Source organism: Choloepus didactylus, chromosome 9, assembly GCF_015220235.1.
Source record: "Choloepus didactylus isolate mChoDid1 chromosome 9, mChoDid1.pri, whole genome shotgun sequence".
NCBI classification, from domain to species: Eukaryota; Metazoa; Chordata; class Mammalia; order Pilosa; family Megalonychidae; genus Choloepus; species Choloepus didactylus.
Window position 1 is genome coordinate 92,798,468 of NC_051315.1, and position 26,835 is coordinate 92,825,302.

At 36.6% G+C, this 26,835-nt stretch overlaps 1 protein-coding gene across 1 annotated transcript in view; it reads right to left on the reverse strand.

Moving 5' to 3' along the window:
• Nucleotides 1–26,835, reverse strand: part of ORC2 (origin recognition complex subunit 2) — an 83,209-nt gene that overhangs the window by 36,940 nt on the left and 19,434 nt on the right. The window contains exons 5-10 of the mRNA XM_037850221.1: nt 25,566–25,655; nt 18,764–18,856; nt 17,256–17,287; nt 14,749–14,809; nt 12,419–12,612; nt 7,648–7,746 (exon numbers count right to left, since the gene is read on the reverse strand). Of these exons, the coding sequence (XP_037706149.1) occupies nt 7,648–7,746; nt 12,419–12,612; nt 14,749–14,809; nt 17,256–17,287; nt 18,764–18,856; nt 25,566–25,655 (569 nt within the window). The remainder of the gene's footprint in view (nt 1–7,647; nt 7,747–12,418; nt 12,613–14,748; nt 14,810–17,255; nt 17,288–18,763; nt 18,857–25,565; nt 25,656–26,835) is intronic.

Sequence of the window (26,835 nt, forward strand, 5' to 3'; positions counted from 1 at the left end):
AGTTTCCTGCCCCTTGACATTGTTTTCAGTCATGTGACTTGCTGTGCCACTAATGAGGCAGAAGTAACAGTGTGCCAGTTCCAAGCCTAGACTTCAAGAGACCTTGTGGTTTCTCACTAGCTCTTTTTTTTTTTAATACTTCAATTTTACTGAGATATATTAACATACCATACAGTCATAAAAAGCATACAATTCTTCACAGTACCATCATATAGTTGTACATCCATCACCAAAATTAATTTTGAATGTTTTCATTACCACACACACAAAAGTAATCAGAATAAAAATTAAAGTGAAAAAGAACAGTTAAAGTAAAAAAGATCACTGGGTGTTTTCTCTCTCTCTTTTTTTTTATGCCCCTGTTTTTCTACTCATCCATCCATACACTGGACAAAGGGGAGTGTGATCCACATGGCTTTCCCAATCACATTGTCACCCCTCATAAGCTACATTTTTATACAATTGTCTTCAAAATTCAAGGGTTCTGGGTTATAGTTTGATAGTTTCAGGTATTTACTGCTAGCTATTCCAATACATTAGAACCTAAAACGGGTTGTCAATATTGTGCCTAAGAGTGCCCACCAGAGTGACCTCTCAGCTCCTTTTGGAATCCGCAGCCACTGAAACTTATTTCATTTCATTTCACATCCCCCTTTTAGTCAAGAAGATATTCTCCACCCCATGATGCCAGGTCCAGATTCCTCCCCAGGAGTCATATTCCACGTTGCCAGGGGTATTTACACCCCTGGGTGTCAGATCCCACGTAGTGGGGAGGGCAGTGATTTCATCTGCCAAGTTGGCTTAGCTTGAGAGAGAGGGCCACATCTGAGCAACAAAGAGGCATTCAGGAGGAGACACTTAGGCACAATTATAAGCAGGCCTAGCCTCTCTGAAGTAACAGTCTTCCCAAGGGCAAATCCCATGACTGAGGGCTCAGCCCATCAAACCACCAGTCCCCAATGTCTGTGAGCACATCAGCAACTATCAAGGTGGGGAAGTCCAACACCCCATGCATTCTCCCCCAGCAATGTTCACATTAGTGGTAGCATATGTCATATGTTTCATGACATCATTCCTTCCCACTGCTGCATAATATTCCATTGTGTGTATATACCACATTTTATTTATTCATTCATCTGTTGAAGGACATTTGGGTTGTTCCCATTTCTTGGCAATTGTGAATAATGCTGCTATGAACACTGGCATGCAGATATCCGTTCGCATCACTGCTTTAAGATCTTTCCGGTATATACCGAGAAGTGCAATTGCTGGATCGAAGGGTAATTCTATAGCCAGTTTCCTAAGGAACTGCCAGACTGTCTTCCAGAGTGGCTGAACCATTCATTATACAGTCCCACCAACAATGAATGAGTTCCAATGTCTCCACATCCTCTCCAGCATTTGCAGTTTCCTGTTTGTTTAATGGTAGCCATTCTAATTGGTGTGAGATGGTATCTCGTTGTGGTCTTAATTTGCATCTCTAATAGCCAGTGAAGCTGAACATTTTTGCATGTGTTTCTTGGCCATCTGTATTTCCCCTTCAGAGAACTGTCTCTTCACATCTTTTGCCCATTTTCTAATTGGGCTGTCTGTTCTATTGTCATTGAGTTGTAGGATTTCTTTATATATGCAAGATATCAGTCTTTTGTCAGATACATGGTTTCCGAAAATTTTTTCCCATTGAGTTGGCTGCCTCTTCACCTTTTTGACAGATTCCTTTGAAGTACAGAAACTTCTAAGCTTAAGGAGTTCTCATTTATCTATGTTTTCCTTTGTTGCTTGTGCTTTGGGTGTAAGGTCTAGGAAGTGACCTCCTAATACAAGGTCCTGAAGACGTCTCCCTACATTATCTTCTAGGAGTTTTATGGTACTTTTACATTGAGGTCTTTGACCCACTTTGAGTTAATTTTTGTGTAGGGTGTGAGGTACGGGTCCTCCTTCATACTTTTCGATATGGATATCCAACTCTCCCAGCCCCATTTGTTGAAAAGACTGTTATGTACCAGTTCAGTGGATTTGGGGGCCTTATCAAAGATCAGTCGGCCACAGATCTGGCGGTCTATCTCCAAATTCTCATTTCAATTCCATTAATCGATATATCTATCTTTGTGCCAGTACCATGCCATTTTGACTACTGTGGCTTTATAGTAAGCTTCAAAGTCAGGAAGTGTAATTCCTCCCAGTTCGTTTTTCTTTTTTAGAGTGTTTCTAGCAATTCAAGGCATCTTCCCTTTCCAAATAAATTTGATAACTAGCTTTTCCAAGTCTGCAAAGAAGGTTGTTGGAATCTTGATTGGGATTGCATTGAATCTGTAGATGAGTTTGGGTAGAATTGACATCTTAATGACATTTAGTCTTCCTATCCATGAACATGGAATATTTTCCCATCTTTTAAGGTCCCCTTCTATTTCTTTTAGTAGGGTTATGTAGTTTTCTTTGTATAGGTCTTTTACATCTTTGGTTAAGTTTATTCCTAGGTCCTTGATTTTTTTAGTTGATATTGAAAATGGTATCTTTTTTCTTGAGTGTCTCTTCACTTCTTTCATTTCTAGCATATAGAAACATTACTGACTTATGTGCATTAACCTTGTATCCCGCTACTTTGCTAAATTTGTTTATTAGCTCCAGCAGCTATATCATTGATTTCTCAGGGTTTTCCAGATATAAGATCGTATCATCTGCAAATAATTACAGTTTTACTTCTTCCTTTCCAATTTAGATGCCTTTTATTTACTTTGTCTTGCCGGATTGCTCTGGCTAGCCCTTGTAGCACAATGGTGAATAACAGTGGTGACGGCGGGCATCCTTGTCTCGTTCCTGATCTTATTAAGGGAAGGCTTTCAGTCTCTCGCCATTGAGTACTATGCTGGCTGTGGGTTTTTCATATATGCCCTTTATCATGTTGAGGAAGTTTCCTTCAATTCCTACCTTTTGAAGAGTTTTTATCAAAAAAGGATGCTGGATTTTGTCGAATACTTTTTCAGCATCTATTGAGATGATCATTTGATTTTTCTCTTTTGATTTGTTAATGTATTGTATTACACTGATTGATTTTCTTATGTTGAACCATCCTTCCATGCCTGGAATGAACCCCACTTTTTAATGTGTCTTTGGATTTGATTTGCAAGTATTTTGTTGAGAATTTTTGCATCTATATTCATTAGGGATATTGGCCAGTAGTTTTCCTTTTTTGTGGCATCTTTGCCTGGTTTTGGTATTAGATTGATGTTAGCTTCATAAAATGTGTTAGGTAGTGTTCAATTTTCTTCAAAGTTTTGAAAGAGTTTAAGTAAGATTGGTGTCAGTTCTTTTTGGAAAGTTTGGCAGAATTTCCCTGTGAAGCCATCTGGCCCTGGGCATTTATTTGTGGGAAGTTTCTTGATGACTGATTGGATCACTTTGCTTGTGATTGGTTGGTTGAGGTCTTCTATTTCTTCTCTGGTCAGTCTAGGTTGTTCATATATTTCCAGGAAATTGTCCATTTCCTCTATATTATCCAGTTCGTTGGCATACAGTTGTTCACAGTATCCTCTTATAATTTTTTTAATTTCTTCAGGTTCTGCAGTAATGTCACCTTTCTCATTCACTATTTTGTTTATATGGGTCTTCTTTCTTTTTTATTTTGTCATTCTAGCTAGTAGCTTGTCAATCTTGTTGATCTTCCCAAAGAACCAACTCTTGGTGTTATTTATTCTTTCTACTGTTTTTTTGTTCTGTCATTTATTTCTGCTTTAATCCTTGTTATTTCTTTTCTTCTACTTGGTTTAGGATTAGTTTGCTGTTCATTTTCTTGCTTCTTCACTTGATCCATTAGTTCTGTGATTTTAGCTCTTTCTTACTTTTTGATGTATATGTTTAGCACTATAAACGTCCCCTCAGTACCGCTTTTGATATGTTGTGTTCTCATTTTCATTCGTCTCTATATATTTAGTAATTTCTCTTGCTATATCTTCTTTAACCCACTGATTGTTTAGGAGTGTGTTGTTTAACCTCCAGGTATTTGTGAATTTTCTAAGTCTCTGATGGTTATTGATTTCTAATTGTATTCCACTGTGGTCAGCAATGTGCTTTGAATAACTTCAACTTTTTAAAAATTTATTGAGGCTTGTTTTATTTCCCAGCATATGGACTATTCTGGAGAACGTTCCATGAGCACTAGAGAAGAAAGTGTATCCTGGTGATTTGGGATGTAATGTTCTATATATGTCTGTTAAATCCAATTCATTTATCAGATTGTTTAGGTTTTCAATTTCCTTATTGGTCTTCTGTCTGGTTGATCTATCTATAGGAGGGAGTGATGTGTTGAAGTCTCCCACAATTATTGTGGAAACATCAATTGCTTCCTTCAGTTTTGCCACTGTTTGTCGCATGTATTCGGTGGCACCATGATTGGGTGCATAAACATTTATGATTGTCATTTCTTCTAGTTGAATTGCCCCTTTTATTGGTATGTAGTGGCCTTCTTTGTCTCTCATAACATCCTTGCATTTAAAGTCTATTTTTTCTGAGATTAATACTGCTACTCCTGCTTTCCTTTGGCTGTAGCTTGCATGAAATAATTTTTTCCATCCTTTCACTTTCAATTTCTTTGTGTCCCTGTGTCTAAGATGAGTCTCTTATATGCAAAATATTGATGATTCATCTTTTTTGATCCATTCTGCCAATCTATATCTTTAATTGGGGAGTTTAATCCATTTACATTCAACATTATTACTGTGAAGGCATTTCTTGAATCAGCCATCCTATCCTTTGGTTTATGTCTGTCAGATATATTTTTTCCCTCTCTCTCTTATTGTACTTTAATGAACCAATATGGAATCTCTTTAGTATTAAATCTTTCTCCATATCTCTCCTTTCTTTGTTTCTCTGTTGGTAGGGCTTCCTTTAGTATCTGAAGTAGGGCAGGTCTTTTAAGCAAAATCTCTCAGCATTTGTTTGTGAAAAATTTAAGCTCTCCCTCAAATTTGGGTTGGCAATTTTTCTCTCTCAGAATTTTAAATATGTCATGGCACTGCCTTCTCGCCTCCACGGTGGCTGCTGAGTAGTCACTACTTAGTCTTATGCTGTTCTCTTTCTATGTGGTGAATTGCTTTTCTCTTGCTGTTTTCAGAACTTGCTCCTTCTCTTCAGTATTTGACAGTCTGATCAGAATATGTCTTGAAGTGAGTTTATTTGTATTTATTCTACTTGGAGTTCACTGGGCATTTATGCTTTGTGTATTTATGTTGTGTAGAAAGTTTGGGAAGTTTTCCTGAACAATTTTTTTGACTACTCTTCCTAGACCTTTACCCTTCTCTTCCCCTTCTGGAACACCAGTGAGTCTCATATTTGGACGTTTTATTTTGTCTATCATATCCCAGAGGTCCATTTTGATTTTTCCAAATTTTTTCCCCATTCTTTCTATTCTTCTTTCATTTTCCATTTTGTCATCCTCCAGGTCGCTGATTCATTGTTCAGCTTCCTCTAGTCTTGTACTATGAGTATCCAGAATCTTTTTAATTTGGCCGACAGTTTCTTTTATTTCCATAAGATCATCTATTTTTTTATTTACTCTTGCAATTTCTTCTTTATGCTCTTCTAGGGTCTTCTTCATGTCCTTTCCATCCTGTGCTATGCTCTCATTGTTTGTCTTTAATTCTTTGATTAATTGCTCAAAGTACTGTGTCTCTTCTGAACTGATTTGGGTGTTTGGGTTTGGGTTATCCATATCGTCTGGTTTTTTCATATGCTTTAAAATTTTCTGTTATTTTTGGCCTCTTGGCATTGCTTAACTTGATAGGGTTCTTTTAGGATATGTAAGCTAATTCAAAGTCTGATCTCTAATTTGTCAGCTCTACAGCTTGGTGGCGTACACTTTAACTAACCAGCAGATGGCGTCCACGAGTCACCTATTCCCCTCAATCCAGTTCTCCCCAACTTTGTCTTTGTGGTGTGTGGGGTCTGATTCTTGTGGGGGTCCAATTGGTGCACTAAGTTTGGGTATGTTGTTAGTGTTGGCTGCCCTGAATGTGGGGCGTGTGTCTGAGTGGTTAGGGAGGGAGGGCAGCTTTAATAATCAAACCTCCCAGGTGTTCCTGGAATTTAAGGCTCTTGCAAGAGTCTAAACCTTCAGTTCAGTCTCCCCACAGATTGCCTCTGCCGCTGACCCACAAGTCCTTGGTACTGGTGTATGGTCCCTGGGATTTCCAAGTGGGTCCCTCTTCCAAGCAGCGCTCTCCCAGGGCCTCTGCTGAGGGAAGGCTGTGGTACGTCACCAGTGCGCACCATCCCTCAAGGGAAGTTCTGGGCCGCCAGGCTATGTAGGGGTGTTCCCAGCCTGCTGAAAGGATGGCTGTATGGGGTGTGTTAATTTCCCCCTTTTTGCACAGCTCTGCCTTCCTAGCTCCAGCACAATTAGCTCTGGGTGCGCAAAAGGCTATTGTCCACACCTGATATTGTGGCGGTCCTCTAGCTCTTATGCCTCTGCCATTGCCATGAGAGGAACATGCCTCAGCTAGCCCACTGATCCAAGGAGGAGGAGACACAGAGGAGCAAACCCTGAATCAGCCAACTCCCAGCTGACGTGCAGACCTGAGAAATAAATGCTTACTGTCACAGGCCACTGAGATTGTATTGGTGAGCTATTTCCACAATCAATGAAAGGCCTTCTCCTAACTATTATCAGTAGCTGGTATTTCCTTCAACCACCTGGAGGTCTTTTCATGTTCAGGCCCCTTGAAGTCCTACCTTAATTCTAGATTCAGTTATCCTTCTCCTAATTTACTTATATAAAAATATATGCAATAAGCAGATATCAGCAACATCTCTTCCTTGGAACAACTTCTTGACACATTTTCAGTTAGTCTCTGATCCTAGTCTTAATACTTGTGAACCAAGAGACCAAAAAATGTAGCACCATGTTATCCAGGTCATAAAGGCTTACCCTATATTCTCTCTCTTCTGTAGCCAGTCTCAAACTAAAACTCCTTCATCAGAAGCCACATACACTAAGTTCTGGCTTGCAGAGAATAAAATCTTGATACTCTCAGACCCAATAACAACCTCTTCTTGACTTGGACTATCAATCCCATCTTCTTCAAAAAGATTTTCCCACTGAGACAGTTCTGCCTCCTCTCTTAGGGAAGTATCAGTCAAAATCCAAACCATTATAACTGTGTAATATTTTGTGGAGAAATGAGCAACTGGGAACTATAGAACTATAGTATACAGTATCCCTGGTGCCTTACTGTAGTGGGCAGGTTTCCCATAACATCATCAAGCAGAATACCCTCTGCTTTTTGCAAGGTGACTCCAGAGGAAGTCAGATCAAAGTCTGACTTTTATGATCAGTATGAGATTCAATGAATAACAGATTAATAGTACATGGCTAGTAAAGAAACTATTACTCTGATGATTATTACAGATCCTGGGGAAATAAGATAAAAAATACATAATTAATAATATACAAAAAAGGATTCTAGTCCAGTGAACTATTCACCACTTATACAACAAAATAGATTTATAATAATGATGTCACATTAATTAATGTTTCCTTTGATCAGGACAAGAGTTCTGCTTGTATACACTTACTCTTCAAATCTGTTGTTTAAGTAGCATATTTTTCAGCTTACAGGAAGAATTTTGGATGTAACATTCCTTGCCACATACCTGATCCAATTTAGCTCTCTTTAGTTTCTGCAGTGTTCTATCAGAGGTTAAAACTTTTGAACTGCTGTGAGCTTCAAAATACTCTTCTACTAAGTCACTCTGAAAGCAGACAGAGCAAAGTTAGTTAGAAGTGGTTTCAGACGTCTGTTTTAGATCAAAACCAGAAAGTATTATAATTTAGAGCCCTAAAGAGAAAGCACTATATTTCCAGTAGTCATTTATACTGGATTATCTGAGCATGTTCATAGTATGAAGCTGAAATGTTATCTCATTTATGCACCTTCATTTCTAAATTTTTAGATTTCTAAAACAGAATATATGAAATTCTTTATTAATAGTATTTTGGATGAGCATATTTAGTTTGAGTAATAAAAGTGAGGAACTCTTAGGATCATAAGAGTTAAAGACTAGATTGTACCTAAAAATGACTCCTAAGTACCAAAGTATAATTTAGACTAAAAAACAAAAAAACAAAAAAGATGGTTTTCCAAATCATCACCTGTGTTTGCTCCTCAACAGTCCTAGCAAATCCTTTAATATTACTATGTTTCAAGAACAGGGAAAATGGGGAAGAAATCAACAGCAAGGGGGAAAAAGACTTGCCTACAATTCCGGTAAAATGGCTCACTACTTATTATACTTTCTGACTCTGGGGAGGAATAACCTCCAGGATGTTAAGGAAGGGACAGGAAACCATTCAAGCAGTAATATTCCTAGATTGTTCTGAACATTTACACAGAGTATCAGGATAATAAAAAAGCCTTCTCTCAAGTCATAGTGCCTGCACTGTTCTTCCAAACAAAACAGCATGGATCTGTAGCCCTATCAATTATTACTTACACTGACTTGGATACATCCAAAATGTTATGAAAACAAAACTATACAACATGGTATACAGAGAAGTCTTGCCTCCAATTGTTCAATTAATATTTATTTACAAGTCCATTCTTAAACAACTGAACTAAGATGCCACCTGTACCATATACTAAATTCCAATACATATCTCTATTACTGGACTTTCTATTCTGGTGTGTCTGTATATTCATAAATCAATACCATAATTTCTAATTATTGAGGCCTTGTCTCTAAATTTTCTTTTTATTTGCTTTACTAGAGGCTAAAAAGAAAAATCTCTTGTTTCTACTGCATACCAGTACATTCTAGATTTTCAACTACGCAGTTCTAGCCAGGATAGTCAGAAAGGACCTTGTGCTGGTTTGAATCTATTACGTACCCCAAAAAACCATGTTCTTTCAATCCAGTCTTGTGTGTAGACTTATTTTGGGCAGGACCTGGCCCATTCAAGGTGGGTCTTAATTAGTTTATGGCATCCTCTATCAGAGGATAAAAGGCAGACACATTTTGAAGAGAGCTCAGAGACACTTAGAAAGAAAATGCCCAGAAATATTTTGGCGACAGCCTTTGAAACCAGAACCAGGAGAGAAGCTAAGAGATGAAATCCAGAGTTTGCCCCTGGAGAAACTAAGAGGGGACCCTCAGACGCTTAGAGAGAAATGCCCTGGGAGAAACAAGCGAGGACGCACAGGAACTGAGAGAGAAAAAGCCCAGAAACATTTTGAAGAAAGCAAAGAAGGTAACCCCAGGAAAGGCCCAGTAGACTCCGGCCATATGACTTCCCATGTGACAGAGGAACTCCAGATGCCATCAGCATTTCTTCAGAGAAGGTATCATCTTATTGATGCCTTAATTGGGACATTTTCATGGCCTAAGAACTGTAAATTTGTGAACTAATAAACCCCCAGTGTAAAAGCCAATCCATTTCTGGTATTTTGCATTTCAGCAGGTTTAGCAAGACAGAACAGATTTTGGTACCAGAGAAGTGGGGTGCTGCTGAGTTTGCAAATACCAAACATGTTGGAACAGCTTTATAAAGGGGAAGATTCTGGAAGAATTGTGAAGAGCTTGGTAGAAAAGGCCTAGATTGTTTGAAGAGACTGTCGGTAGAAAATGGACTCTTAAAGATACTTCTGATGAGGCCTTAGACAGAAGTGATGAATGTCTGCTGAAAACTGGAAGTAAGGCAATCCTTGTTTTAAAGTGGCAGAGAATTTGACAAAATTGAGTCCTGGTGTCAGATGGAAGGTAGAATTTGAAGGCAATGAGTTGGGACACTTAGCCAAAGAGATATCCAAGCTAAATGTGGAAAATGCAGCCTGGCATCTCCTTGCAGCTTATAGTAAAATGCAAGAGGAAAGAGAGAAGCTCAGAACCGAATCTTGGATACAAAGAAACCAGAAATTGATGGTCTGGAAAATTCTGGGCTTCCAGAAAGTGAGACCCCAGAAGATAGTAACCCATGTGAGGATTTAACTAAACATGGAAACCAACAGCCATTTCAGTACAAGCTAAGACTGGAAATGGAGTTATCCAGGATGGATTTGTGGAAAGTCCTATTGTCTGATGATTTTGACCTCTGAATGCTGCATGCCAAGCCAACAAATTTTTTGCAAGATCTATATAAACAGAACCACTGCCAGTCTGGACTAAAAAGGACAGAAAAGGGACAGACTGAAGGAAAAATTTCTTCAAAGGCAGAGCAATGGATGTTGAGGTCTGGAGTCATGAAACCTCGGTCCAGGAGAGAGGACCCACCCATACATGTGGAGAGGGTGAATTCAAAGAGGATAGAGCACATTCCCTGGGGATGCCATATACAATTTTGTATCAAATTTTTCATATGACTTAAATTTTTCATGCTGCTATATAACTATCACTTCTAATTTTATATACCAGTCCAATGAGTATGTATGTCATAACTTACTTAACCATTTCCCTATGGTTGGACAATTAAGTTGTTTTCAGTTCTGTATTATGCATAACATTACTATGAACATCTTTGTGCACATACCTCACTGTTGTTTACAGTGTTGAACATTTTCTTATGTTTGTTCATGAAGAATTCTCTCTTACATGAAGTACTTTACATTTTTCTTGGGGAGAAAGGGTAGGCAGAATGGCTATAAAGAGCTAATCTTAGTATTATATAAAGAGCTCCTATAACTGATTAGGAAAAGACAAACAACCCAACAGAAAAATGTGCAAAGCATATGAAAAAGCAATTTACAGAAAAGGAAACATAAATGGCTCTTAAACATATGAAAAGACGTCCAGCTTCACTCAACCAAGAAATTTATAAATTAAAACTTCATTTGGATACCTCTGGCTTCAGAGAAACAAGTATTTTCATTCAAGTATAAATTAAAACAATCACTGGGGAAGGCAATTCAGTAATATCTATCAAAATTACAAATGTATTTATTTTTTGACCAAGTAACTCCACTTTTGGAATTCATATTGTAGATAAATAAAACACGTGATAAACAACTATGTACAAAGGTTATTAACTGCAGCACCATATATAATAGCAAAAGACTAGGTACAACACAAATGTTCATCAATAAAGGATAGGGTAAATAAATTATGGTATATACATATGCATATTTTAATTACTATGCAGTAATTTAAAAAAAGGGTGTTATTTTAATACTAAATGGAAAGCGCTCTGAGATATACTATTCAGAAAAGAAATAAATGCAATATAGTATACCCTCTTTGCTTAAAGAGGGATTACATTTATATATATATGCAAAAAAAACCTTTGGAAGGATACATTATAAAATAATAATAGTGGTTACCTATTATGGGAGGTGGGGCAACTGAGCAGATAGAGCATAGGGATGGAAGGGAGACTTCAGTGCATAATGTTTAACTTTACAGAAAAATTTTAACCATATAAATGAACCTATTCAAAAACTTAAATTAAAACAAAATTTCAAGTTACCAGGCTCCTAAGCAAATCAATCACTTTGGTCTTTTTAATTTAGCTTTATTGTCACTGAAAAACAGAAGAAATACTCAATAGACATAATGAGATGTAGAAAAGGCTATATATATAATAGCCTTTTTATTTATAATAAATGAATTTTATTATATATATAATAAGTGAATGTGTTCTAATTCATTTAAAACACATTGTAGGAATTAAAGTTAAAAATAATTATGCTAGCACTAGCAAGTTCAGGGTAAATATGACACATTCATACACTGCTGATGTCACTGTGAACTGGAACAACTCTGAAAGCAATTGAAAAACCATGAAAGACAGGTCATGCCTTTTTTCCTGCTCTAATCTAATTCCTGTGAATTTATCCTAGAAAATAAGTCAAAAGAAACAAAAAAAAAACAGTAACAACATAGCTATTGGTTTATAATCTAAAACAGTAAACATGGAAAACAACATAAATGTCCCAAAATACGGACTTGGTTAATGACATTTGGTATTAAAAATAATAATGATGGTTATATAAAAACATGGACAATATTTAGAAGTAAAAAAAAAAAAAAATGCAAAATCATTTGTTCACCAAGATTTCTACTCTAAAGTATAAATGTATGAAATTTAAAGCTTAAAGATTAGGAGGGAACATTAAAAGTGAAAATTGAGATTTTTCTGATACAAGACTTTTGTTCTTGAAATTTCTGTAACATACTGCTATAGTAATTTGCATAGTAGATTAAAATTATAAGGAAAAAGATACAGTTCCTATTTCTGAGAATGTGTATTAAAGGTTCATGTGGCAGAGATTCAGTGAGATATTTAATAAAATGTGCTGCCTTGAGAAAAGAGGAAAGTGAAGAAAAATTTTAAAATGATGTTGACATCACCGCTATCCCACCCTGCCTCAATTTGGATGCTGTAATTTAAGTATTATACAATTTTCATTAAAGGTTAAAGTCTCTCTTCACTTACCGTTTTATCTCTTTTCATTTTCTTAGAAGCTGTTTCTTTGCAAACAGGAACTGAAACTACTCTATTCTGAGCTTGAATCTTTCGGCTCAGCATGGCTTCATTAACGTCCTCTTCATATTCCTGTGCACCCCCTTCATCATCCTCTGAGTTGGAAGCAGAATATTCACTTTCACTGTCAGAACGAGAACTTGGAACTGTGAAGGGAAAAGAGCCATTGGGAATATGGAAAGAGGGCTGGCTTTGAAGTAAGAGTCCAAATTCTGGTTTTGATATTACTTGCTCATGATTATACCAAAGCTAGTTAAAAAAGTTCTCTGAGCATCACTTTCCTCATTTGTAAAATGAGGCTAATAGTGCCTAATTCAATAAACCAAACACTATTCTCCTTCTTCCTTGTAAAATGAGACAATATGTCCTGCCCCAGGAGTGAATCATGGTAACTATCTGTCATCTTTGCCAGATACTTGCATTTTAACCTCCCTTTCAACTAGGGTTGGCTATGTATTCCCTGACTAATGAGACTTGAGGGGAATTCTGCTGGAAGCTTCTGGGAAAGATTTTCCCTTTTATATACCTATACTTTAAAGAAATAAAAGCTATTTTGTAATATGAAGTGTAAACCCTAAGGATGAAAATACTGATGGCAGGACAGAAAGACAGGAAGAACCTCTTCCTTAATGGTACTGTTGAGTCCCTACATCAACAATGGAACTGCATACTTTTAGACTTCTTATGATGTGAGATACTTAAATGTCTTCATGGCTTAAGCCATACTGGTAGAATTTTCTGTTGCTACTTGCTGAAAACCCCATCTTAAATGATATAGTACTTAATAAATGGTAGCTAGTATTATAACTACTACTAATACACACACACTTCAACATCCTAGAGTTGATACAAGAAAATTATATATTTAAACAAATCATAACCACCTCCAACACTCCCAAGAAATAATAAATCTAGTTTTACAGTTTTCAAAATAAAAATGCAAAGCTATTTTAAAAAGTTAACTTCCAAAATATGAGTGAAATAAGTAGCCAAATAAGTATATTTATTTTGAACAAGTTATAATTTGAGAAGTTTATCCAAAATCAGTATATAACAAGCATAGATATTTAAAAAGAAAAAAAAGGGGGGAAGCTTGATTTTGGAGGTACATAGAGTCTAGCAAATTCATATTTGCTTTGACTGCTACTGCCTAAAATAGATGGAGGGTGAGAGCAGGTAGGAGACACTAGAAAATGTCTCTCACTTATTTACATGTACACATCTTGCATGTAGGCATAGATGTTTGGTGGTGATTGGGAAGGCAAAGGAAGTTCACCTTTTTCTCTAAAAAGAATTCTTCTTTGGGTTAAGGCAGAAACATAGGATATAGAATATATTAGATACAAAATAATAATAATATTAATAATAATAAACATTGCATCTACCATCTTTTATTGCTTCAGATAACTAAATCATTTAGCATCACCATTTTTATGCTGTAGTATTAATAGCTCTATGGAATCCATGCCTTAAAAGGAAAGGGCTGCAGTGGAAAGCCCTGAAGTTGGCTGGATTTGACAATGTTAGCTAATAATATTACTGTCAGGAGTCAAAACTCCAAGAAATGGGTTGACAACTTTCTGAAATATAAAGACCAACAAGTTATTTGCCCCAAAGGTAAATATTTTAAAATCTAAAACTATTTTTAATTTCCCAGAAGGCAGGACCCATGTTTGTTTACTTGGCTTTGTATAGCATTCAATACAACTATGAATATGTAATATTATTTCATTACAAAATTATTTTCGAATAAATCAACAGAACCATCTCCAAACTGTCTCAAAACAAGTAAACTAAAAGGCATGTTATTTTATTGGAGAGATGTTTTAACAGACTTCAATATCCATTGACTATATGAAAGACACAGTGCTAAGTGTTGGAGTTAAAAAGATAAGATATAGTCCTTGTCCTTAAGGAATCCACAGTTTAACCGAGATGAGCATATCCTTCCTTTCATGAAAAGAAATAGCAATAAGTAGTTAAAATAATAATTATAATAAGAAAAGATAAATAGCTAATACTTACTAAGCACTATACTAAACACTTTGACATCCTTTATTTCAGTTAATCCTCATAACTTCTGAGGCCAATACCATTATTGTCCCCATTTTACAAATGAAAAACTTGAGGCATAGAGCGGTCCTACTAAATAGCATGCCAAAGATAGAAAACCAAGCAGCCTAACTCTAGAACCTGTATAGGTAACCTGCACACGTAACAACTACGGTCCCATATTTAGATGTTAGTTTTTATAAAAACTTACTGTAAAAAGAAATACATACCCATTAATCTTTTCCTTAGACCACTAGGTGTTGTTGACAGAAATTCACTTTTGTCATTGTTCTATTAAAAAAAAAAGCATTATAATCAGTCAAACAATAACAATGACATGGAAAATTACTGACTGATGTGAGCAAAAGAAGCTAGAAAAAAATTTTTGCTATCAAAAGACTACATTAGAAATGGATGAGCCTTTAATTTAAGGTTTTAGGAAGATAGTGACAAATGAATTCGTTGAAAAAAAATAATGAATACAACAAAAATAACAAGAAACTTCAAAGGATTCCTAGATTGATTCTAGAAATTGTATTCTAGGACATTTGTAAAGTATGTAATTAAGGAAAAAACAAAAGTATATCAGCCTTTTGAATCACTTGTCACCCATCAGAGTAGCAGAATATTAAAAAAAATTAAAATAATGGGCATGCCCACAAGTTAGTGGGCTTTTAATGAGCTAGAAATTTACTGGTGTTAAATATTACATTTTGTGAGAGGAAAGAAACAAGAGATTCACACTTCTTACTTCTGAATTTTCTAAACATTTTACAGAAGTATAAAATTAAAAAAAGTATATTTCCATGTATTCTTCTCACTGAACAAAATACTTAACACCATTAAATTTCTAGCACATTAAAATGCCACTGCTATATGCATGTCAATTTTTAACAATACTAATAAAGAAATAATAAAGTACCATGTGTTTTTTTGCCACATGAAAATACAACAAAAAGTTTGTTATCTTGTGGTAAGTTTTGGTGGTAGTTACAAATGTTAATAAAATTTTATTTGGGATATTAAGAATAGTATAATAAGTAAGCTGATCTCTTCTCAGTGGGCATGAAGTATATTACAGTATACTTAACTTTTTGATAAAGATCCTCAAAAAAATTTTTATATTTTGCCATCTTGACCCAGCACACATGTGCATATGTAACTGAAACAAATATGATGAAACAAAACTTCCAAAATATAAATTTTTTATTGTTTCAGTTCATTTTTAAAAATGCAGGTAATGTCCTACTAAACTATTTCAAAAATTAAGAACTAAGATAACCTGCATCTACACAGCTTAATTATCAGGTCTGAGAACTAAGAATACCTGTGTCAAAATAACTATTTCAGAAAATTTCTGTTCAGGAAGATAAGGCTACAAACTACTAAATAACTTCACTATTTGCTACAGGACATTTCTGAAAACTAATTTTTCTGGACAGTTTAGCTCATTTGGGTAAACCTGTTCTCGCATCAGGACAACAAATTACTCACCAGGGCAAACAGCTTACTTATCAAACAACAGTTTACTTATCAAGACTCATTTCAAGACTTTCTCCTTGTTGGGTCTACCAATCCTAACACATTATGTAAAAGAACTTTGCCCAATATCAATCAATTTCCCTTTTTGAAATACCTGCCTTAAACTGCTTAAGCCCAGATCCCCAAAACCTATATATACTCCCGCCTGAACTCTCTCTTCTAAGACACTATATTAAGACTTCATCATGGTGATATTATCCATTATTGCAGTAGGTCTAATAAACTTAGCTTGCTCGATTAACAGGTTTTCTGGCAGTCTTTTTGAGTCAGCAAGATCCACTAATGACTGATCCAAAATTTGAAAAAGAAATGTTCTATGTTAATTTCTTGATTGGGTTATGGAAATGAGTTTTATTCTTTTATAATGATCCAGTATACAGGGAAAAATACAGGAAAAAAAGCATTATTAAAGAAAAAGGAGGGTCTGACATATCTAATTCCAAATCTAGACTTGCCTAAATAGGCTGTGTCTGCACAGGCCATAACCATGCCCTTGAATGTCCATCCTCAAATTCTTATCTAAAGGGTCCCCTTAATTTAGTCTGTACACAAATGCAGACATGTCTAAATCTAAAGGCACCCAGTCCTAGATGCACTCACCACTCACACACACAATGCCCTGAAATACCTGCATGCCCATATGGGCTTGTCCTGACCCAGGCAGGCACACCTAACAAGGCATGATGAAAAAATAAAACCACAAACACACAAAGGGGGAAAACTATAGACAATTATTTTCAGCAACCCTGGAATTAATTTATCTATTTTACAGCCAACTTAGTTTTCATATATAAATTATAAAAGGATAGATTAATGGATTTAAAGATCAATCCCCAAGAAACAATAGAACAGATCTATAAAAGAAAACAAAAAACAAAAACAAAAACCATAAAATTTCCAGATCAACTCTACTAAGTTGAAAATACCCAGGGATAGTTCTGACATAGCAGAGAAAGCACAGTCATTTCCAGTAGACCTGGCTACATTTTCCAGCTTTTCTCCTTCCCAGTTGGGTGAACTCCAGCAAGTCACCTCAACATCCTAAGCCTCAAATTCTTCACCTATAAGGTAGATATTTAATTTGACAAATACCTGTAAATTATAAAGCACTATATATATTGAGATGAAATGGATATTTTTCATCATGTCTTACTTTGAAACAGTTTCACTTGTACGTTTTAAGTCAATTGCTTACCTTCAACTGAATTTTGTCTGAAGTAGAATGCCCTAAATAATGAAAAAAAAAAAAAAGCCATGACTTAACACAAATATATCACTTTTCCTCATGGTTTAGTGTCATTAAGAGCAAAGTTTCAGTTGTATACAGAAGCCACCATGTTTATTAAAAAAATACCATGTATTATTAAATTCTGAATTAACTGCATCTCCACAAAAGACTGAATTTTCATTTGTAATTTCATGATTGTTCTCATTATTGACACTATTTCCGGCATTTATGTAGCATTTGTATGACAAGGAAAATTGGATCCTTTTTCATTGTTGATTATTAAAAAGTACAATATTTAATCTAGTTGGAATGGGTCATTCAAAATTAGCTCCCTTACAATTCTCCACAATCCATAAGACTTCCTGTGCCAGTTTGGATATACTATGTCCCCCCAAAAGCCATATTCCTTAATGCAATCTTGTGGGGGCAGACCTATCAATCTTTCTGATTAGGGTGGGACCTCTTGATTGAATGTTTCCGTGGAGATTTGACCCCACCCATTCAGGGTAGGTCTTGATTAAGTTTACTGGAGTTCTTTAAAAAGAACCAACACAGGCCCAGATGCAGGCTGACATTTAGAGATGGTTGAGATGCGGAAAGAAGGATGTTTGGAGATTCTAAGCTAAGAGATGAAGCCCAGAGTTTCCCCTGGAGAATCTAAGAAAGACCCAGAGACATTATGGAGACTGCCATTTTGAAATGCAACCTGTGCCAGTTTCATTGTATTGTGTCTCCCCAAACACCATTATCTTTGATGTAATCTGGTGTGGGCAAACCTATCAGTGTTAATTAGATTGTAATTCTTTGTGCCCGACCCAACTGTGGGTGATGACTCTGACTGGATAATTTCCATGGAGGTGTGGCCCCACCCATTCAGGGTGGGTCTAAATTAATCACTGGAGCATATAAATGAGCTGACGAACAGAGAGAACTCAGTGCAGCTGGGAGTGATATTTTGAAGAGGAGCTATAGCCAAGAGGGACACTTTGAAGAAAGCACAGGAGCTGCAGATGAGAGACAGTTTGGAGACAGCCATTGAAAGCAGACTCTTGCTCTGGAGAAGTTAAGAGAGGACAAACACCCCAAAAGGAACTAAGAGTGATATTTTTGAGGAACTGCAGCCTAGAGAGGAATGTCCTGGGAGAAAGCCATTTTGAAACCAGAACTTTGGAGCAGACGCCAGCCACGTGCCTTCCCAGCTAACAGAGGTTTTCTGGACACCACTGGCCATCCTCCAGTGAAGGTACCCAATTGCTGATGTGTTACTTTGGACATTTTATGGCTTTAAGATTGTAACTGTGTAACCAAATAAACCCCCTTTTAATAAAAGCCAATCCAGCTCTGGTGTTTTGCATTCCAGCAGCATTAGCAAACTAGAACACAACCCAAGATTAAAGGAACAGCAGAGCCAGTCACGTGCTTTCCCAGCTGAAGCAACTATGAAAACTCTCTTCAAAGAATTCAAATAGTCTTACCTTTGCTACTTTGAGGATCGTTTATCATTATTATGGGATCATCCTTTAGATTGCATGAAACGCTTTTTCTTGGTGTTTTTGCTAGTTCTGAAGCTGTAAACAGACAAATAAAATATATAAAAAAACTTAATTTATACTCCTTCCATTTCTTTACTTGAGGCACATTTTTGCTAGGGGGTGAGGAAGAAGGACCAGAAAGTATGACCTAAAATCAAGTGAAACTGTGCATAGTTAAAATCATTCTTTAAAATCCCTTAAATGTCCCACAAAATATTGTATACTTCATATCTAAAATTCTATAATACATTATGAACGACATATAAAATAAAATATATTGAATAGATGGCTGTTTCTTCAACTGAGCATCAGATGAAATAGCTTGTTTAGAGGACATTTCAAATGAAAAAGAAAATTTTATCTTTAAAGATGTTCACAGTGTGAGAGACATGAGTAATGAGCCCAACAGAGGGAAGAGATTTACATCTCTCAAGTTAACATGCTCACTGGGACATCACACATTGAGTATAAAGGTGCACTGTATTTAAATTATCTCCCCCCCACCCCTTTTTAATGGAGAATGTATAGCTGAAGTTGTGCTAGTTTAAAGCACATGATGTAATGCTACTTTACTGCCTACTAAACCATTCCTCAGCTCTAATTTTTATTCTTCAGTCTTAAACTGGCCCAAGATTCCCAAAACAGTTTCCACAAATGCACTGACTTCTTTTCCTTAATCTCCTTGATCCTCTCTGTTATTCACCAGGGTTTTCCAATTGTTCCTTGAAATTATTTCTTCTCCCTTTGTGTTGTATGACAATACTCTGATCGCCTGGCTACTGTTTATAGTTATTCCATCTCTTCTTCCCAGTCTTTATCCTCCCCAACATTCTACCTGTAAAAATGTCTAAAGTCCTTCTTTACACTAGAAAAATATACCATTTTTGGATTAAAAGCTACTGATTCAAAGAATGGGAGTGGGGAACGGGGCAGGAGTAAGGGGACACTTCAAATCAACTAAAAGCCATATAAATAAAATGTAACTTAGTGGAGATCATTTTGGTTTTATACCAAAACATAAAAATTCTGTTTTAATATAACCATTATACTACATATAAAGGAAACAGGGAGAAGGGAAGAAAGAGGAAGAACTGAAGAGGAAAAGAAAAACAGTTATCCATGCAAATACACAGAGATAGGCAGAGATCCAAATATTTATTGGGTGACTCAAATTCAATGTGTCTAAAAAGTACCAGACACAATATGCAGTATACTTATCTTTCCTGTAAATGACTTTTCCTCCTGAATTCCCTATTGTCAGATCCCAGAAAAAGAGTTTAACATATAGAAGGAATTTCTGACCCAGGGGCCCCGCAGCTTATCTCATAGAAACCAGATGTGCCATAAAATGCTGGTTGAAGGCTGCTGTGAAACTCCAGTCATGGTAGCGCCTCAACCCCCAAAAGGCGGATAAAGCAAGATCAGATATGTCTATAAGATGAACAACCATAAACATGCGGAAAAGGCCTGCTCACCCCAAATACATAATGCAGCTGCACTTCAAAGAAGAGTAGTGCGTCAGAACCCTAGCAACCAATCAGCTCAGAAGTTGATAAGCCCTCACCCAATCAAGGCGCAGGACACCACTCAGCAGACACCCTTCCCTCCCAATGCGTTTTTTTTCTTTAAAAACGCAGCTTTCAGACAGAGAGCCGGAGCCACTTTCTTTCTTTTCGCTGGCTCCCACCTGCTTTCTTCTGCTAATAAATCTTAAACTTTCTACTTAAAACTTTGACTCTCTGCATTGTGTGAATTCTTTTTTTTTTTTAAATAATTTCAAAGTTATAGGAACAGTTGCAAAAACAATACTAACCCCATACACAGAACTCCATCATACCCTGACACCCCTCCCCCAATAGCCCAATCCACGACTTTAACATGCTGACACATCGCTATTTCTTTCCCTCCCTCCCTCCCTATCTATCATCCATCATCTATTGCTCTGTCTTCTGAACATATGAGAGCTAGCTGCACACATCCTTGAACAAACACTATAATTCACATATACACTTCCCATGAACAAGAACATTCTTTTATATAATCCCATTAAGCACAGCTAAGAAGTACAAGAGATTCAACAATGATACAAAGCTTACATTCTATATTTCCTTTTCCTTATGTCTCAACTGTGTCCCTTTGAGCCTCCTGTCCTCCACCTTCCAATCCCATCCAGGTTCATCCTTGGCATTCAATTGTCATCTATTTAGAGTGTCTTTTTTTTTTTTTTCCAATTGTGGAAACATATATACAGCCTAAATCTTCCCATTCCACCCCCTCCCTAGCCTTCCATTAGTGGAATTAATCACATTTAGAATGTTGTAATGCTCTTTCCCACCATCCATTACTAGAAATTTCCCTTCACCTCAAACAGCAACCCTACACCCATTTCTTAACTCCCCATTGCCCCTTCCCCCATTTCTCTTAACCCATACTCTACTTTTCATCTCTATGGTCATTTTCTCTGATAATTTCTTTGTGTTTACTGGGGGGCTTAAAATTAACCTCTTAAATCCGTAACAATATTGTTTTTCTTTGATACCAACTTAACTTCAATAGGACATATAAACTATGTTCCTATACTCCTCCATTCCCCCACCTTTATATAGTTGTCTAAAATTATATATTTTACGTTGACTTCAAAACCATTGATTTGTCATTAGAGTTTGTGTATTTTATATCATGTAGGAAGTAAACAGTGGAGTTACAATTCAAAAATTATTGACTTCTATATGTATTTCATTGTGGCTGGAGAATGTGCTTTGAGTATATTCAATTTTTTTTTTTTTTTTAAATTTGTTGAGGCTTGTTTTATGTCCCAGCTTATAGTCCCTTCTGGAGGAAGATCCGTGATCACTAGAGAAAAATAAGTGTCCTGGTGATTTGGGATGTAAGGTACTATATATGTCTGTTAAAATTCTCTATCTCCTTCTCCTTTCTTTGTTTCTCTGTCGGTAGGGCTCACTTTAGTATCTAAAGTAGGGCAGGTCTTTTATTGGCAAACTCTCTCAGCATTTTTTTGTCTGTGAAAAATGTAAGCTCTCCCTCAAATTTGAAGGAGAGTTTGGCTGGATAAAGTATTCTTGGTTGGCAATTCTTCTCTCTCAGAATTTTAAATATGCCACTGCCTTCTCGCCTCCATGGTGGCCGCTGAGTAGTCACTACTTAGTCTTATGTTGTTTCCTTTGTATGTGGTGAATTGCTTTTCTCTTGCTGCTTTCAGAACTTGCTCCTTCTCTTCAGTATTTGAGACTCTGATCAGAATATGTCTCAGAGTGGGTTTATTTGGATTTATTCTATTTGGAGTTCACTGGGCATTTATGCTTTGTGTATTTATATTGTGTAGAAGGTTGGGGAAGTTTTCCCCAACAATTTCTTTGAATACTCTTTCTAGACCTTTACCCTTCTCTTCCCCTTCTGGGACACTAATGAGTCTTAAGTTTGGACGTTCTATTTTATCTATCGTATCCCTGAGAACCATTTCGATTTTTTCAATTTATTTCTCCATTCTTTCTTTTGTTCTTTCATTTTCTGTTCTGTGGATTTCTAGGACACTGAGACGTTGTTCAACTTCCTCTAATCTTGTATTGTGAATATCCAGAGTCTTTTTAATTTGGCCAAGTTTCTTTTATTTCCATAAGATCTTCTATTTTTTTATTTACTCTTGCAATTCCTTCTTTATGCTCTTCTAGGGTCTTATTTATGTCGCTTATATCCTGGGCCATGATCTTCTTGACGTCCTTTAAATCCTTTGCCATGTTTTCGTTCCTCGATTGTAGTTCTTTGATTAATTGTGCCAAGTACTGTGTCTCTTCTGATATTTTGATTTGGGAGTTTGGAATTGGATTCTCCATATTGTCTGGTTTTATCATATACATTAAGATTTTCTTTTGTTTTTGGCCTCTTGGTATTTGCTTTGCTTGATAGGGTTCTTTCAAGTTGTAAAAAAAAGATACCAATCTAATTTTTCAGAGACACAAATTGGTGGCATACACTTTCTCTAACTAACCAGCAGATGGCATCTGTGAGTCACCTATACCTCTCAAGTCAGTTCTCCACCTTGTCCCTGCGTTATATGGGGAAACGATTCTTGTGGGGTCCAGCTGGAGACCTCAGCCTGGGTGTGTTGCTGGAGCTGTCCGCCCTGAATGCGGGGCACTTGTACGGGTGGTCAGGGAGGAAGGACAGCCTCAATATTCAAATCCCCCCAGTTTCCGAGATTCAAGGTCGCCACAAGAGTCTAAGCTTTCATTTCCTTTCAGCCCCAGCCTGTCTCTCTCGATGTCCCACAAACCACCGGACTTGGCATAGCGTCTCTGGGCTCTCTGAGCGGGTCCCCCCGCCCAGCCGCGATCCTTCAGGACCTCTGCTGAGGTAATGCTGTGCTACGTCATCAGCGCACGCCGTCCCTCAAGGGAAGCCCCAGGCCGCCGGGCCAAGCCGGCTCGCTTTTAGCCTTATGCAATAATGGCCGAACAGGGCATCTCCACACCCCTCTCCTCGCACAGTTCCTCCTTCCCAGCTCCAGGATAACTGGCAGGGCTCTGGGCTGTGGGCACGGCCCCAGACAGGAGTTTATCTAGCCCTCCCAGGAGCGAGCTGCTAGCCGCAGGGATTCTTTCGGCTTCTGGCTCTCCGCTCCGTTCCCCCAGCCCCAGGGATATCTGCAGCGGGCTATCTTCCAGGCCAGACACCGAGAGGCCAGCCCAGCCCCCTCTTGGCTGTGTTTTACTGCGTGTTTCCCACGATCGCGCTTGCAGCTGATCGCACCTGCAGCCGCTCCTGGCTTTTCCCCTTTTTTCTTTTTTTTTTAACTAAAAGAGCCCGTTGGTCTCCAGACACCAAACCCTGGGTTCCGCGGATCACCGTGCAGCTGCGGGACTTCCAGCCAGCTTACTCACTCGTTTCAGAATGCAGACTCTCAGTTTCACCAAGTATACAGCCCCTGGGAACTAGCAGATCTCGTCCAGCTGGCACATCGCTGTAACCAGTATTCTGGGTCACTCTCTGGTCCTTATCTAGTGTTTTCCACGGAGGTGTTCCTTAGCCCTGTCTCACCTAGCTGCCATCTTGGTTTCTCCATTAATAAAGTTTTAAGGCATTTTATTTCATTGATATATTTAGATGTAAACAGAATTAGCAACAATATTTAATGAGTCAAAGAAACTCTTTAAAAAACATCATATCATTGGTCCTAACTAAACACAGATTTTAGGAAGTGTGATCACACTATCAAATTCTGTTCCTGACACTTCATGGTCACAATAAAGACTAAATGTCCAGGAAACTACCTTTTCATGACTATAAAATACAAATATTTTACAGATGTGATGACAAAAAATGTACAGCATGAGAACAGTATTCCAGTTTGTTGCAATGCTTACAAATATAATACCTATTGTCTAATTTAGGTGCGTGTTGATTACCCACATGGGGTACTTCTATTTGATCATTTCTCTGGAGATCCACGCTGCTTCTCCTGGCTAACAGTTTTCTTTTTTCTTCAAAGTTATTTGTCTTGCTTCATTATAGTATGGTTTCATTTTGGTTTTGGGGCCTAATTCCCTCTAACAATTCATTAGCATTTCTTCTCTGGCTTCTTAAAATTCCTACACAGGGTTCAGTCATCCTTATAACTAAAACCTTTTAATTCCATGATGTAAGTAATAAACACTAAGAAACATCAATTAATGTAAGTTCTTGTGTATATCATATTAAGTTCAATATTAGTGATAATGTCATGCCCTTCAGAAAAACTGAAGTATATTTTATAAATGATTATCATATTATGTTCAGAAACATACAAGTCTTATAATTACTCCCTACATGTAACTCTCATCAGTGTCAACATTTAACAAGGGTGATCTTCATTGACCTTGAACGTATTATGTTTATTGACTAGAGTGATCACACAAAAAGCCACCACTTGGGAAATACACATAGGTGTTTTACAATTATAGATAATAAGCCTTTTTATATAACTATCACATTTTATGCAGTGATTAATTATTATCCCTTTGCTCTTGACTTCAGCATTCTCAACCCTTCATCTACTTAGAGTGTCCAAATTTTCAAAGTATTTTCACATAAATTATTTCCTTTCCTCAAAGCTTTCAAAAATGATGATCTCTCATATCACAGTACCAAAATACAGTGTCACCTGAATTTTTTTTAAGAATTAAATTGACAGTTTAATTTTAATGTTACACGTAATTTAGTGTAGTCTAGCTCTTTAAAATCAGCAATTCATGTGTAATTGCTATATATGGTAATTCAGGTAAGAAAAATGTTAGCACAGCCCATTCCACAAAATTTTTTAGAAATGGGAGTTCTATTATATTCTTATTATCCTATAATAAATTATATTATTATTCTATAATAAAAATACTCCTTTCTATATATAGTATAAAGCCCTTATTCAATAAATTCAGAATATCTCTGTGTAACTCTTAAGTCACTCATTTTTTAACAAAAATTTGTTACAAACCTACACTAGATGTTGTGGCAAGAACAAAAAAAAAAAAAAAGAAGACTGAGTTCCTACTATGAAGAACTTATAACAGAGAACAGAAGACATATGGGAATAAAAAAGAAAACCTAATGAAAGTATGTTTGATAATAGACTTAAAATAACATCTCTCGTCATTCTTTTAGATAATGCAATGGAATGGTAATCGTGGGGAACGTGGTCAGCTACACACACCTTAGAAAAGCGAATACTGATTATACAAATAAGAAAGGAACGTACCTAGTTTAGCCATCTTTTCAGAGTGTTTTCTGTTCTGAAAAGAAAAAAGCTTATTGCCACCATCTGCAGCAGAGCCATTTTTCAAGGATTCTGAAAGAGAACAAAATAAGCATTTAGAAGAAATGGGCAAATTAAAAGGAAAGAAAGATAAAACTTCAACTAAAAACTTAAGATTTGTAACCCTCACCGCCTTGCTTAAAGGTTTAACAATACCCTAGAGTCTTACACACTCCGGTATGTTTCTAGTGTCATACAGGAGCATAATAAATTTTAGTGCATATGCACAAGGAAATATGTACTAAAGGTGTTTATTGTTGCACCATTTGTAACAGAGAAAAACTGAAAACAAACATAAATGTCCATCATAAGGAAACTGGGAAATAAAATATGGTATATGCATACATACTATATAAATTAAATATAAATAAACTAGGTCTCACTCTCTCTAAATATATCAATATATAGATCTAAAAATATAAGTTAACGTGAGAAAACTTAGAGAATAATACATAGACTATTACATTGTTCATATAAGTTTTTTGGAAACATACATTAAAGGCATGTTGTTCATATACAGACAAATGTATGCAAAAAACAAAAGAAAAAACCCGGACTAGACCTATGAATTCAATTCATGATAGTACTTGCCCCTAGGGAGAGAAGACAAAAGGGACTTTATTAGTTAACTTCTTTCTTGAAGAAAACATTCAAATTATAACTATTAATTTAGAATATGATTTAGACAGTTGTTACATGATAGAAGCTCTCTTAATGGACCTTGACTTAATTGACATTCTCCAATTATCTCCTTAAATAACAACTGCTAACAACAACATACTGGATACTCATGGCTAGTAGCCTACTTTTAATACAACAGTTCTCAAAGTGTGCTTTGGGGATCTCTAGGGGTCTCCAAGGTCAAAATTAATTTCATAACAATATTAAGATACTATTTGACTTTTTTACTTTCAGTGTCTCAAGGGTGTATAGTAAGATATTCCAGAGACAACAAGATATTCCAGAGACTACTATGTGATGATGTCATTACCGTGTTAGCAAATGGTATGTTTTATAAAACAGATATGACCAATTGAAGTCCTTATCTCTAATTTACCAGATCTACAGCTTCGTGGAGTACACTTTCTCTAACTAACCAGCAGGTGGCATCCACGAGCCACCTGTTCTCCACAAGCCAGTTCTCCCTGCTTTGCCTTTGTGGTGAGTAGGGGAGTGAGTCTTGTGGGGTCCAATTGGTGTACCAAGTTTGCGT